Here is a 15,300-nt window from a genome sequence, read left to right as displayed (position 1 = left end):
AGAACTTTCTGGCACATCTTGGCACTCACCAACTCAGAGAATTTCTTAGCACATCTTACATGTACTCACCAAATCAAATAGGATTAAAAAAAAAAAAAGAATAGGAGAAGGAGCAGTCCCAACATTAGGATTTAAAACTGAGGAAAATGAAAGCATAGTCAAAAGTAAGTTTCAGACAGATGATTCAGTATACAAAAATGGAAGATATACACGTGAATAGCACAGATAGTAATCAGAATTTTGTAAACCAAGCACTCAAAAGCTACAAAAAATGTTCTCTGATTTATACTAAGCACAGGACAACGAAAAAGGAAAAAGAGTTGCATGAATGTAATGGGGAAAAAATAAAAAGTCGTCAAAAATTCTAAGAAACAACAACTAGAGTTCGTCATAGTCGCCGAGAGAGAGCAATGTTAACCAAACTCTTCATTTTGTCCTGCTGTACCTGTGTCTGACTTTTCATTTTGTACTAGAGTAGCCGTGTCTCCCATAGCTGATCCTGGGTAACATAGCTATAAGAGCCCTCTCCAGCAATGTTAACCAACTCTTCATTTTGTCCTGCTGTACCTGTGTCTGACTTTTCATTTTGTACTAGAGTAGCCGTGTCTCCCATAGCTGATCCTGGGTAACATAGCTCCCCACTGTTAGGTCCAAGGTTCTAATCTTAAGCCTAACAATTTCAGTTGGGAAGGTGTGGGAGGAAGGAAAAATGATTTCTAAAATACATTGGAGAAACTAACTTGAGAACTCAAAAGACTAAAATGCAACCCATGGTCCATGATGCTCCTCATTTGATCACGCCAGGCCTGTTTTTTGACTGCCTTCTCGTTTTGGATGGATTAACTATCTTTGGTATTTCAGTTGTTAACGCATACATCTTCACAGCAAATAATTCATCAGGAAATCCTTTCTGATCCTGCACCAATGTAAGAAATGCATTCAACAAAATTTCACTCTTCCAATTTAGAGGGCTCCCTTCAAACTAATTTTCTTGCAGGTAATTTAAGCTGCACAAACAAACTCTTTCTTCAATTCTAGTTGAACTCATTGATTAAACAGCATCAACCATAGGTTGACGTGCAAGAAAGGGATTGCATTGTGGTCCAGCAACTTCTTAAAACTTAATAAATTAATGCAGGAAATGACCTTCTGATCCAGCATATTAGTTAGAGAAATTAGAAACCTCAGTCAACTGTATATTTCTGATGATTTGTGTGGATATTGCACAGAAAAGAACACACATTAAAGTTCACAATTCAGATAATACCTTCATTTTCCAAATATGCAATCCACATTGATTGAACAGCTCCTTGAAGTATGAATCAGATCGTGTAACACTCTTATCTTCTTCATCCAGCACAAATCCTTCCAAAAATTAACAAGTTACAATTTGACAAAAATTTTAAGGTGATGGTATAAATGAAGGCACAAAATTATTAATTCCCAAGTACTAAATCAAACTTAAATATCAAATGTCACTCTGGGCCTCTAATTGTTGCTTTTTTATTTCTAGCTGTTACTACTATGTGCATATAGGAGATAATTTCAGTTCTATTGCAAGTGGGGAGTTCAAAAACTTTCCGGAAGTGGTCCATTAACTATTAACCCCCCACAACAAGAGCCTCCAAAAAATAGGAAAACGGGTTTAGTTATAGAGAAGAAAGCATGAAAATAGCATGATCATCATTTCATAACCCAAGAAGCCTTCTCTCTTTTGATTTCATTCACTGAGCTTTTACTGCTGGCATTGCTACCAACGCTGATTACAAATACCAACTAGGTGGGGTAATTTAATGCCCGAATTCAAGTACTATTTCTTCTCTACAGGGTAAATCCAATGATGCAATAATGAGATCTTAGAACAGGATCACAACTTAAAAGCATTATATATGCATTAATATATAATGCTTACTTGATCTTTTATCTTATTTTTATTTGGTAGAGATATGATAATTCAACTAAATCAGGGACTTAATTTATTTATTCTACTTCATCTTTCTTTCCTTCAAAGCCTACAGAACTAGGATATCTATGGTTCAACCACCTTGTGATGAACCTGAAATGGAAACCTATTGTGCCATTTGAAAATTGTCTGCTTATCTAGTTTCTCTCTTCTTGTCAATTTGGTCAGGCATGATAGATGCACATGAGTTACAACAGAAGTAATGGAGAAATTGAGAAATTGGAAGAAATCAAAGAAAAAAGTTAATACGTGAGAGCTGTAACCATGATATAATACAATTAGCAAGTTCCAGCTGTCCTCTACGTATTAAATCACAATTAACTGAAATAATAAAAGTAATACCAGCTCTAGCGATATTCTCCTTCAAAACAAAGAAACCACCAGGTTTGAGGCCCCCCTGCAAGACAGACAGCAATGAGGGAAACAACAACAATAGCATCAGCATATATTATGGTACTTCTGGCTACACATTTATTCCTAAGGAGACAGCTAACCCAATACCCTGCAGCATCCAGATATAGTAGACACTTTAGAGTCATCAAAAATGGCATATATCTGGCACTTTATCCGACAGAAAATCTTGTTTTTTACCTTTCGTAGCTCCACATCAACTTTGCTCCCCTGTTTTTATTTGTAACTAACTTGGAAATAAAGCGGGAAAGTTTTGTTCATTACAAGCTATATTACTCTTAACATCTAATAAATATTCTGGCTGCAATGGTCCAGATTGTAGTTCTGCACCCTACCGGACCAAGACAAAGTTCTCAAACAGTTTTATAACATTCAGACTTTTACTAAATAAAGAGTTGCAGAAAACCAAATTGGAGATCTCATTAGGCTGCACTAGCAGTGTGTAGTTGTTCAAAGGTTCATAAACTCTTCCCCCACCCACCCAAAAAATAAATAAACTCTCTATTATGCTGAAAAGCCAAAAGGTCGAGTGAATAAATGACTGCCAGATAAATACATTTGGAAAGTTCAACCATCTCTATTGTTCTTAGTTAAGGAACTGTCAAAAAGAAACGGGGATAAAGGGAAGAGGGACAGATTTTTAGCAATCAACATGCACAATCACAAAAAAAGAAAATCTTATATTTTACTGAATAAAAGAATGCCTAGTTAGAGGATTCAAAGATGTAAATCAAAACTTTCCTCAATGAAAATCCACCAGCTGTTACTGCATGATAAGCATATGGTTTCTGATATTAAGTGGATACCATATAGCAATGTTGGATTGAATCATGAACCACCCTAGAAGGATTTCTTTACCTTTGCCCGCTTAAAGAATGATACAAAGTCATCATCTGCAAGATGCCCAATACACCACTGAATCCATATGCAATCATATCTTTTTGCATCAGGAGTGAAGTCCTAAAGGAAATTTGAAAATGAGAAATACATCAACACATGTTGTAAAAAGCTTAACAGAAAAGTCTAAATCAGCGCTTTGAAGTCAAACTTCACCATACAACGATGAATTGCAGAACTTAAGCAAGACTTTTCTTTAAATGCAGAATGAGATCAGCAGTTGATAGCAAGAAAACAAATGAAGAAAAAAGAATATAAAATTCTGGCATGAAATTTATTCTGGACCGCCCCCCCCCCCTCTCCAAAGAATCCATGGGTGAAGATTCTTTTAAACAACAGGAATAGAAACTGAAGAAAAGAGAGCGGCAAACAAGCCGAGTCAAGTTGAGCTTTTCCTTAAACGAGCCGAGCTCGACTCAATTTTGACTAGGCTCGAATTTGAGCTCGAGTTCGATGAGCTTTCATTCCAAAACTTGATCTCAAGCTTGAACTCCAAGTCAAGCTCAAAAAAATTTAAAAATAATCTTTATATTTTTTAAAATGGATAAAATTGACATTTCATGCTAATACATAATAAAATATAGGGGTCGTACATGTAATTTCACTATTAAGAATATATGAATTATAGCTGGATCGATGAAATAACGAGCCGAATATACAGATACTCGGCTCGGCTCGACTCGACTAGCTTGCCAAGCCAGCTCGAGCTCGACTTGAGTTCGAGCTTTGACCATGCCGGATTGTGAGTGCTCGTGAGCCAGCTTGACTCATTTGCAGCCTGATTAACAAAAGATAAATTTTGTAGAACTGAAATTCCACTGGTCTTTGTTAGACAGGAATTTTATAGAAGATTTTGAAAAGAAACGTCAACAGATATTGGGAGAATATCAGAAAAAATATTGGAAATCAAACATGATAAGATTTCTCAGGCATTTCTTTTTAATTTTTTTTTAACTCAATAAGAACAGAAAGCAGGGGAAGGGTAAAAGAAAACTTCGAGTCTGGATACACAAGCACAATTGTGGGGCAGTTGACCAACCAAACTCACTTCTTGTCTTCTACTTTCTTTTTTTCTCTGATGCCTCAACTGGTTACAATCAATCTGGATTCAAAAGTACTTTAATTTATGTGTTTAGGTAGATTATTTAGTTCATGAAGACTGAAAATGATAGCATAATACCACTACATCCTAGTTCCATAGGCATGAAACATAACCTTAAAACTATCAAAGGCAAATTAAGCTTCTGTCAAGAATCTGCCCATGCATATTTTCCTCTTTTAAGTTGTTTCTTTTTCTTTTCTTTTTTCTTTGTAGAGCTCAACCACCTTCCTCCTCGAGTTTGAGATTTGAAAGCACATAACTACCGCATGCTTTACTGTTTGGTTTTATATTTCTAAGAATATCTGTAGTGTATACTGTGCCGTATGTCAAAATACTTGCATAGTTACACTGTCAGTTAAAAACAATAGAAATCTGGGATCGCAAAGGGTAAATGCCACCATCTTCAGGGAGATGTTCTGGTAGTGACAATTCTAATGATCTGGCAGCAGCAGGAATATACAATATTTGTTAATGGAGTTTTGCTATCATAACAGGATTGCTAAAATAACTTTCGGTTATACGTTACAGATAGTTTCGACAAATTTTGTCAAAGTTGAGTTCAAAAATGTTAGTCGCACAGTCCAAAAGTTATCTTCTGTACCCGATAATAGCGCCTGCTAGCAATATGGACTTTGGTTAAATCACCTCTAAATGTTTGGAGCATTTCTTTGAGATACAGAACCTTTCCAAATCACCTCTAATTAGAACATTTCTATGAGATACAAAGCCTTTGAATGGAGGTCAAGCTTTCAACTTGCAATCACATCCATACAACTTTTTCCTCCTTCACATATGCAGTCTAGCTGGACTTTTGACTTGTTTTTATAACAAATCCCACTTAACCAAGATGAGAGAGTGCCCACTAGGTGCAGTATTAGTCATTGGAAGACTTCAGAGTCAGCCCTTTTGTGAAAAATAAAACTCCAATTCATTTAATGCTGTAATTACACAGCAACAAATGCTTAAAAGACAACTTTAAGTCATGACAGTCCACATCATAAAACACATCATAAATTTTGAAAATGCATAATTTAACAATCCCAAAACCATACTTCTTATCTATGCTTTCTCATGCAATTATACAAAAAAACCATCTAAATTTTGGTTTTGGTAAGGCTTTATTTGGCAAGAAAAGTAAAAAATCTGATATGAAGCATTTTTTCATTTTCTTTGGGTTAGTAATGTACAATTCTGAAAAACAGCAACGTTCAAAACTTAAAAAGCAAGAACAAAGTAACCGCTATATCAAGTGTGAGTTGCAATGATGAATTTGCTGACCAAGGGTTTACATTAATAATGTCTAATAACACTGGCAAGTTGTAAATTTACATTAGAACATAAAAAGCACCAATGATTGAAACTTAAAAAGCAAGAACAAAGTATCTGCTATATCAAGTGCTAGTTGCAATGATGAATTTGCTGACCAAGGGTTTCCATTAATAATGTCTAATAACACTGGTAAGTTGTAATTTTACATTAGAACCTAATGATCTTGTGATTACATCAATAGAACACATACGCATAGAATCAATTCAGTGAAACAACAGACATGTATTACCTGAAGTGGAAGGCAATAGAAATTGGCAGCCTTGTACGAGTCTGAGACCAGTAAATTCTCTGGGGCTAAATTTCCTCGAGCAGCCTCCAGAAAATGCGACACTGGTTCAAGAAGGTCAACCTAAATAAAAGAAAACAAGTTAACAAGTGCATAAAACATGAACAACAAGTTCAATCAATCAACAAGTCCAGCTTTAATCTCCATGGAACAGAAAATATAAAAAATCTCATGCTAGCTACTAAGACAGATAAAATGTACTTCACAAGGCTACTATTTATTTAATTTAGTATGTTAGTTATGGTACTAGCAAACAACTTTCATCATAGATTATAGTCTCATAAAAATTATTCAGACATATATAATAACACTGCTCAACAATGTTTTTGATGTCATTGGTGATGATTTGACATTTCCTATGCAGGTTTTTTAGTGCATTATTTGCTTGAGCAATGAAAGTTGGAAAGACAGGTAAAATAAAGACTGGTAGTGGTCTGTATAGATTGCTTCCTCAATACTTCCTACAGCTAATGAAACAATAGCACTTTTTATTATCAATAAACGAGTTTTATGTACATAATGAAAATTAGAATATAGAGGAGCACTTCAATTTGGTTCGAAGTTTAAATTCAGATTTCATACAAGGTAGGGGATTCTCCCTTGCATATATATGAATACCACCTTCTTCTTAGTACCTCCAAGCACACAAGTGAAATAATATTGATAAGGAGTCCTTTCATAACACATATGACCGAGAAAGTTAAAAACTATGCCATAATAGGAGCACTATTAACTACTAAAACAGATATAGAAGCGACACATAGAAGAAATCCTTGCCTTGCATAACTAAAAACTCAACATGTATGTGATTAAATTCACCACTTAACACCATAGTAGGAGACATCCATTACTACACTAGCAAGAATGAAGGTCGATCACAAGTAATTGCACTAATTTAAGATTGTGTAGAAAGATCAAAAGTCTTGAAAAGATTATCAGAACCACAAGACAAAATGTCAAAGAAAATGTCTAAGATATTACTTAGTGTAGCTATGATGAACACTACATCAAGTGGAAATCAAATTCATAAAAAAGCTAGATAAATCATATGGTATCCCACTGAAACACCCCTCCTTCCCAAAAAAAAAATAAAAAATAAAAAAGGACGTAATGCTCATCAGTGCAAACAAACAGCAAGTGAAACGGGGTTTTTCTTCAACGGCATCAAACAAACACCTCATAGAAACTTCGATACAAGGAGAAAGTGAAGGACTTAGTCTAACCTCATTTAACAAATTATGCAATAAAAGAAGGTTTATAAAGTAATACCTCATTAAAGTATCTTATAAGAAGATTCTTGGTAACCCTCCCAATGCCAGACCCGCAATCTGCAATAGTTCAAGATCACCAAAAAGTTCATTAATGAGCATAAAAAAAATTCGTAATTTTATATTTACTCAACCAAAATTCCTTTTCCAACCATAAAATTTTGATATTTCAGCCAAAAAGCAATAATATTTTAGACCATAAGGACAAGAAAATGCACAGTTTTCAGAGTGCAAGGACTAAAGAGAATTTTACTTCTCTTAAAGCCAAAGCTTTTTTGTTTTTTTTCCCCCTTTCATTTTAGTAAGTGTCAATTAGTAAAGAGAGGTGAAGAGGTGTGTCTGTACCGAGAGCAACAAGATGGTGGCCTCTGCCAGCATCAGTGAACCTCTCAGCCAAAAGGGTATTCAGAAATGCCTCGCTTGCCTTTATATCTGCATCATTCACATGCCCATATCCGCCCAGCACACCATCCACTGTTGCCTCTACACCCTTTTCTTCAAACAGACAAACACGAACACACAGTATAAACACCAGCTCGCCGTTACCAACAATAGTAACACCAGAAACATACAGGCAGCATAAATTCATTCAAACAAAAAACTTCAAAATTAGAACTAGAACTTTGCAATAAGTTCCATGTGAAAAAAATCCAAACAAATTAAAATTTAAAAAAAAAGACCCATTATTTCAAAGGTAAAGTAATAGAAGTATTTACAATAAGTTCCATGTAAAAAAAAATCCAAAAGAAATCAAATTAAGTTAAAAAAAAAATCAAAAAGACCCATAATTCAATTGGGAAGCAATAGAAGTATACTACCTAATTAACAACAAAAATACCATAAACAAGCCGGCAGCATAATAACAGTCAAATAGAACCCTCCAAAATTAGAACTTTCCAATGATTTTTCATTTAATATGAAAACATCAACTCATGAGGAGTGCAATAGTATTGCTTACTTGCCAATAGCTAACACCTTTATTGTACCACTCAGACTTCTTGGATTGATCACCAACCTCTTCTCTCCACATCTCATCTGGGTTCTTGAATTGACGGCCGTTGGAGGCTAACCCACCAGCATTCATCTTACTCAGGCGTCTGGGGCCCACTAAATTCCGGCAGGAGCCGTAGTAGTACGAAAACTTGGAGTGGGGTGTTTGGAGGTTTAGAGGACGGCTTGGTAATTGTCGAAATGGGTGAAAATTCATGGGGATTTAGCAAATTCTATTAACGGTAAATTACTCTTTTAACTGATTTTTAAATTTCTTTTTCAGTCCTCGACATTTTTCTTTTTAAAAGCTAGACCGTTAAATTTTGGAAAGAAGCAATTTTGTCCTGAACTTTTGCAACTTTAGGCCACTGTAGTTCTTTAGGTAATTCGAGTTATATATGAATAAATAATCCTGTTTATTTCTTTAATCTTTTTTTTTTGTCAAAATGGCAACGTTCCATTAATAACAGGAAACATATTATAAAAAGCCTAGGCAACTGCCTCTACAATCTGTCTGCACAAGTTCATGCAGCCACGCTGGGAAGTCAACCTTACATTCAGCTAAATTTTCCAAGCTAACTGCCATTTTGGCTAGCGTATGACTAACATAGTTGTTCACTCTCCGAGTGAAAGTAAAACAACATTCATCAAAATTTTTACGAAGACTCCTTATATCTTCAATCACCACTGACCCTATCCTATCATTTCCTTCCCTGTTCAGCTCTTCCACTACCTGTAAACAATCTACCTCAAACACCACCTTCCATCCTTGTAGCTTTGCCATCCTCACAGCCATTCTGAGTAGGGATGGCAATGGGGGCGGGTGCCCGCGGGCAACCGCCCCGCGGGGGGCTCTCGGGGCGGGGGTTGGGGCGGGGGATGGGGCGGGGGCGGGGGGTATTTTTTCCCCCCGTTTAGAAACGGGGCGGGGGAGTATACCCCCGCCCCATCCCCCGCCCCGCCACCCGCAAAAAAAAATTATATATATAATTATATATACTATGTAATTTAATTAGTTATAAACTTATGATAATGATATTATTAGTTAGATGTATTATATAATGTATATTAGTGTATGTAATATAATTAATATTATCAATTATACGAATAATTAGACATGTCTACTAATAGAATTTATTAATTAGTTATACTAAATTTACTAATACATTTATACTAAATTTCTAATTACACTTAATAGAATAACACTTTTTTCTCAAAAAAAAAGCACAAACACAATAATGAATTAATGATTGTATTTGTACCAAAAGTGAAAACTTAACTATTTTAGTTGTATTTATTTCATCATGTTGGATTGTATTCAAATAATTTTTGTTTGATTGTTTTTCTGAGTTTCAATTGTAAAATTAAAATGAATAATAACTTGATGATGTGTTGATATTTTAGTACTTGATTATTTATTAAAATTTAACTATAATAAAATTTTATTAACCCCGCGGGGGCACCCGCGAGGGAAGCGGGGCGGGGCGGGGGCAAGGCGGGGGGAGTGGGAGGCGGGGGGCGGGGGGAGTTTGTAGGTAGCGGGGCGGGGGATGGGGGAGGGGTCCCCCGCCCCAACCCCGCCCCGTTGCCATCCCTAATTCTGAGTGCCATTGATTCCTCCTGCTTTGGATTCGAACAGGTTGAAGATGGCACTGCCCACGCCCCTAGCACCATCCCTTGCCAATCCCTCGCAATCATTCCCCATCCTGCTCTATTTTCCTTGTTGTGTAAGGTAGCATCTGAGTTCAACTTTACCCAGGCCTCGTGTGGCCTTTCCCAACCATGCACCTCCCTTTCCTCCTTCATTCCACTGCCTCTAAATTCCACCTCAGCCTCTTGAGCCTTCTGGTATTCTTGCCACTCCATCACTGCCTTGTTAGCTGCAACCAATGGATCCCTTCCACGACCATTAAACTGTTTATCATTTCTGGACTTCCAAATTTGCCAAAGTAGATTTATTGTTAGACTAATGCGCTCATTACCCTTCTCCTTGGTTACAACCTCCTTCAGTGCTTCCCACCAGTGCCAAAACTTGTTCCTATACTCCTTCAGACCTTCTTAGCTCAGAGGTGCAGCTTTCCATATTAATTTGGCATTACTGCAGAAGAACAACATATGTTCAATAGTTTCTGGACCTTCCCCAGATCCTTTGCACATATGGTCTCCCTTTGAACATCTTTCCTTGAGTACTGCATTTACTGGTAGGATACCATGCAAGCATTTCCAAATGAAATGCTTCAATTTATGTTTCACGTTCAACCCCCAAAAGAAGTTCCAGTTCTGAGTTGCACCTGTCCTTCTATAGCTAGTTCCTGCCTCTGTCCACTCTACATCATTCTTTCTTTTCTTTCTCTTTGCCAGCCTATATCCTAACTTAACAGTATACATTCCGGTGTTCGAAAAGCCCAGAATATTCTATCCTTCCTAGGCTGCTCACTAAGTGGAATACTCAGTATCTTCCTACCTTCTTCCCTATCAAACACCTGTGCAATCACCTCCTTGTCCCACTCTCCTCCCTGAATAAGATCACTCACTTTCTGTAACTCAATACCCTCCCCCCTCCTTGTTTGTACTTTTCCATCCTCAGTACCTGGAATCCATCTATCCTCCCATATATTTATAGATTTGCCATCTCCTACCTGCTTCCTCGATCCCTCCTCCAGTACATCTTTTGCCTGCAACAGACTCTTCCAGCACCATGAGTCTGCCTCATGACTCTTTGTCCTCCAGATTGATGTCCCCTTAAAATACCTGGCCTTCAGAATTTTACTCATCCGTAAATTGGGATTCATCAAAATTCTCCATAGCTGCTTTGTAAGCAAAGCCAGGTTGAATTCATGTAACTCCCTAAACCCCAAAGCCCCTTCTGCCTTTATCTCAGTCATCTTACTCCAGCTCAACCAGTGCACCTTATTCTCCTTTTCCTTTTGCCCCCACCAGTACTTTGCCATTTCAGAACAAATCTCCTTGCACAGCACTTTTGGAAGGAGACAGGAGGACATCACATAAGTAGGCAGAGCCATAATGACAGCTTTCAGTAATACCTCTTTCCCAGTTGGACTTAGCAGTTTCTCCATCCATCCTTTCAGCCTGGTTATTGTTTTTTGCCTTATAAAATCAAAGACCTGTCTCTTTGATATAACCAATGGCAATCCCAAGTATTTGCTTTGTGAAACCTACTGCATTCCCCTCAACTGACTCATCACCTCCACCTGCTGTCTTCTACTCACATTTCTGCTGAAAAACAGAGAGGATTTCTCCATATTGATCAACTGGCCTGAAGCCTTCCTGTACACGTCTAGGATCCTCCTTAGCTGGCCAGCCTCCTCCCCACTTGCTTTGCAGAAAATCAGGGAGTCATCTGCAAAAAATAAGTGAGACAGACAAGGAGCCCCTCTAGCAATTCTTAGTCCTGTCAAATTGCCTTGGTTGTTAGCTTGTTTGATCAGGGATGAGAATCCTTCAGCACAAATCAGAAAAAGGTAAGGAGACAAAGGATCCCTCTGTCGTAGGCCTCTAGTAGGTCTAATGAAACCAATTTTTTCCCCATTAATGTTTACAGAATATGTCACACTAGTAACACATTCCATAACCCATTGAATCCACTTAGTACAGAATCCCATTTTCTCCATAAGTTTAGTTAAAAGCCCCCACTCCACTCTATCATAAGTCTTGGACATATCTAACTTGACAGCCATATAACTATCCTTCCCAGTCCTTTTGTTTTTTAAAAAATGAACACTTTCATGAGCAATGAACACATTGTCTAGAATCTGCCTACCTGGAACAAAGGCAGACTGAGAATCACTAATGCAATGTTTCAGGACACTTTTAAATCTATTAGTAAGCACTTTGGCAATGATTTTATATGAAACATTACACAAGCTAATAGGTCTGTACTCAGTGACTGAAGTGGGGGAATCAAGTTTGGGAATCAGACTGATCAAGGTCTCATTAACAGATTTCAAAAGGAAACCAGAATGAAAGAAACTTTGGACAGCCTGAACAATATCAGATTTAACAATTTGCCAAAACTTTTGGAAGAAAGAAGGAGACATACCGTCTGGTCCAGGGGATTTGTTTGGTTGCATTGAAAGCACTGCCTGATATATCTCCTGTTCTGAGACTTCCCTGGTGAGCTTCCTGTTCATCTCAGCTGAGATAGTCTGTGGGATTCCTTGCAACACTTCTGCAAATTCCTCAGGGTTATCTGAAGTGAAAATTTGCTCAAAATAGTCTAAAATCTCTTCCCTAGTTTCCTCCTCACTTCCACACCAGTCACCATTCCTTCTCCTCAATACTCTAATCCTATTTGCCTTCCTTCTACCAGCCACAGTAACATGAAAATACCCAGTGTTTTTGTCCCCTTCCTTTAACCATTTTAGCCTTGCCTTCTGGCTCCAAAATAATTCCTCCTTTTTATAGGCAGTAGCCAATTTCCTCTTCAACCCCAATAGTTTAATCCTAAAGCCACTTGGCCTATTCAACTTAACCTCCCCTATTTCCTTTTTAACCTGCTCTATCAGCTTCTTAGCATTATCGAAAATTCTTCTACTCCAGTTCAGGAGATCCATTCTTGCTTTTTTGGTTTTACACTGGACCCTATATAGCCTGGATCCTTGTTGGTGCTCTCCCCAAGCTTTCCCCACCACCTCTTTTATATCCTTATTCAGTAACCACCTTCTATCGAACATAAATCTTTTCTTTCACTTCTTTCCCCCTGGATTTGTATCCAACACCAACATACAGTGATCTAAAGCCTCAGTTTTCACATGCAAACATTTTGCCTTATCCATCTTCCTTATCCATTCCTTGGTTCCCAGAATCCTATCTAATCTCTCTTTTACCTCTCCTTCATTCCCCCAGTTATTACACCATGTCCAGGAAACTCCTTCAAAACCAATGTCCACCAATTCATTATTATTGATGAAGGAGTTGAAATCTTGGAACCTCACCTCAGCTCTCAGATTACCTCCCCACTTTTCCCCATTAGAGGTAATATCATTCAAATCTCCCATAATTGCCCAATGCTCCCCCCACATAGCACTTCTTCTGTAAATTACATTCCACTGTTCTTTCCTGATCCCTGCATCTGAACTGGCATATGCACATATGCACCACCAATCAAACCCAAATTCTGTGTCCTCTATTAGTAGCTCTATGGTGAAACTGGTAAGCAACACCCTTTTCACCCTCAGTTCCTGCTTCCAAATCACAGCCAAACCCCCTGCCCTGCCAACTAGATCAACCACAAAAACCTTGTCAAACCTAATCCATTGCATCACACTATTCAAATAACTTTTTTTCTTTTTTGTGTCTGATAAGAATACTAAAGAAGGAGAGTAGAGTCTCACGACCTCTCTCAGTTGGGGAACTGTCAAAGGGCTCTCCACACCTCGACAGTTCCACACCACTGCCTTCATTTGGTTGCTGGAGTCCTGTTAAGGGAGGACTCCAATCCCTCAGCTACCTCCATCCAATCACAGGATCCACTCTCAGTTCTAGCTCTTCTCCAGTTTTCCTTCTCTACTTGGTCCAATCCCCCCTCTCCTCCCAAAACTCCAACCTTCCTTTTCCCCTTCTCATTGTCAGTAACCTCACTGTTTGCCTCAGTTAGTGGCTTCCTTTTACTCACCTCTAAAACCAACATTCTCCAGCTCTTGCTTACAAAAGGGTTCCCTTTTGGTCTTCTCCTCTGTTTACCCCCCTTCCTTCTCATCTCCTCTCCCTTAGTTACTAGCTCTCCTTCCCTCCCTCCAGTTCCCTTTATCACAACACTATCCTCATCTCCCTTACCCCTCACTCCATCAATCCACATCAAATCAACTAAGTTCCCCACCCCTACTTCTGAGCATTCCTTCTCCTACTATACTCCTTGCCTCCCTTTCCTCCCATCACCCTCCCCCTCCTCAATAAACCTTGTCCCTTCCTTATCTAATTCATCATTTCCCTGTTTACCTTCCCCTTTCCTCTCCCCAATCTCATCAAATCCCCTCTTCATCCCCTCTCCACCTCTCTTCAATGCTCCACTGTCCCCAATCAACTCCACCGGGACAGTGTGCTTAAGATCCTCCTTCTTATGAAAATCATCAGTATATGTTAGTAATAAATGTTCCCCCTCCCTCCTCACTTCCCTACTAGCCTGATTATGACTCCCCTCCTCTCCCATATCCTCACTCTCATTACCAGACCTAGTCCTCCTATTAGGACTTCTAGGGTAACTAGCTCTCAGCCAGTTCCCATATTGTGATGCCTTTTCATTATTCAATCTTCTTTTGCTATAATTCCTTTCACCATGACCAATCAAACCACATCCAAAGCAAAAATCTGGACACTTCTCGTACTTGAAGTCAATCCATCTCTTAATATCATTACTATTTACCATAACACCTCTAGGTAGGGGGATGGAAAGATCAATTTCAGCTAGAACCTTCAGGTGTTTACCTTCCTTACCTCCACTCTGTGGAATATTCACCTCCTTCACCTGTTGGAACATACTCCCAATCTTCCTGCCAGCTTCCTTTGTTGCTGAATACACTGGAATGTTCCAGATCTGCACCCATATTAAGGTTTTACGTAGTTTTTCCTCACTTTCCTCCAATCCAGGTTCTCATCGCAACAAGACTAAAGGCTGTCCATCATAGATCCATGGCCTCCTGCTCAACACCATCTCTATATCATGCTTCTTATTGAACAAAAACTGAAACATATTACGCCCAATCTCCACTATTTTTAAGTGCTTCACCTGAGACCACATACTGTGCGCAAAACTCCTAATTCCACCTATGTGAGCCTGTTTATCTCCCCAAACTTTACCTATTAAACTTTGCTTACATTCTAATACGCCTGTTGCCACTTCCTCCTCCTCTAACTGGACTCCTACTCTTTTCTCCTCTGACAACCTGAATCTGCGTAAAACCTCCTCTATACCTTCCATTGTCCTCCCCACAGACCGCTCACTGGAAAACACAGGAAGCTTCCAGAGCAGGCCCGGCCAGGAGCTATTCAGCGTCTTTCAATGCCACCAACAAATTCCAGTACCAAGTAGTCCTAA

At 38.5% G+C, this 15,300-nt stretch overlaps 2 protein-coding genes across 2 annotated transcripts; both read right to left on the bottom strand.

Annotated features, from left to right (window-relative positions):
- Nucleotides 1-263: 263 nt before the first annotated feature.
- LOC113722512 (alpha N-terminal protein methyltransferase 1-like) lies at nucleotides 264-8,486 on the bottom strand. Its single transcript, XM_072061781.1, has 9 exons — nucleotides 8,215-8,486; nucleotides 7,602-7,746; nucleotides 7,258-7,316; nucleotides 5,932-6,051; nucleotides 3,233-3,334; nucleotides 2,306-2,360; nucleotides 1,268-1,365; nucleotides 741-916; nucleotides 264-621 (listed from the first exon to the last, which is right to left on the bottom strand). The coding sequence occupies exons 1-8, from the start codon at nucleotides 8,461-8,463 to the stop codon at nucleotides 788-790; spliced, it is 957 nt and encodes a 318-aa protein (XP_071917882.1). The 5' UTR covers nucleotides 8,464-8,486; the 3' UTR covers nucleotides 264-621; nucleotides 741-787.
- A 4,466-nt stretch (nucleotides 8,487-12,952) lies between these two features.
- Nucleotides 12,953-13,669, bottom strand: LOC140012768 (uncharacterized). Its single transcript, XM_072061066.1, has one exon. It carries the CDS (start codon nucleotides 13,667-13,669, stop codon nucleotides 12,953-12,955), a length of 717 nt encoding a protein of 238 aa, XP_071917167.1.
- Between the last annotated feature and the right edge of the window lie 1,631 nt (nucleotides 13,670-15,300).

Source organism: Coffea arabica, chromosome 8e (assembly GCF_036785885.1).
Source record: "Coffea arabica cultivar ET-39 chromosome 8e, Coffea Arabica ET-39 HiFi, whole genome shotgun sequence".
In the NCBI taxonomy this organism is placed as follows: Eukaryota; Viridiplantae; Streptophyta; class Magnoliopsida; order Gentianales; family Rubiaceae; genus Coffea; species Coffea arabica.
Note: the sequence above shows the minus strand (reverse complement) of the source record. Positions and strands in the feature narration are given on the sequence as shown.

Excerpts from the sequence above, each read along its gene's own strand:
- LOC113722512 (XM_072061781.1), bottom strand. The coding sequence starts at position 8,463 with ATGAATTTTCACCCATTTCGACAATTACCAAGCCGTCCTCTAAACCTC. Across the intron at positions 7,317-7,601 it reads CCACCATCTTGTTGCTCTCG|ATTGCGGGTCTGGCATTGGG; the intron begins GTACAGACACAC and ends GAACTATTGCAG. Across the intron at positions 6,052-7,257 it reads TTATAAGATACTTTAATGAG|GTTGACCTTCTTGAACCAGT; the intron begins GTATTACTTTAT and ends TCTTTTATTTAG.
- LOC140012768 (XM_072061066.1), bottom strand. The coding sequence starts at position 13,669 with ATGAAGGCAGTGGTGTGGAACTGTCGAGGTGTGGAGAGCCCTTTGACA.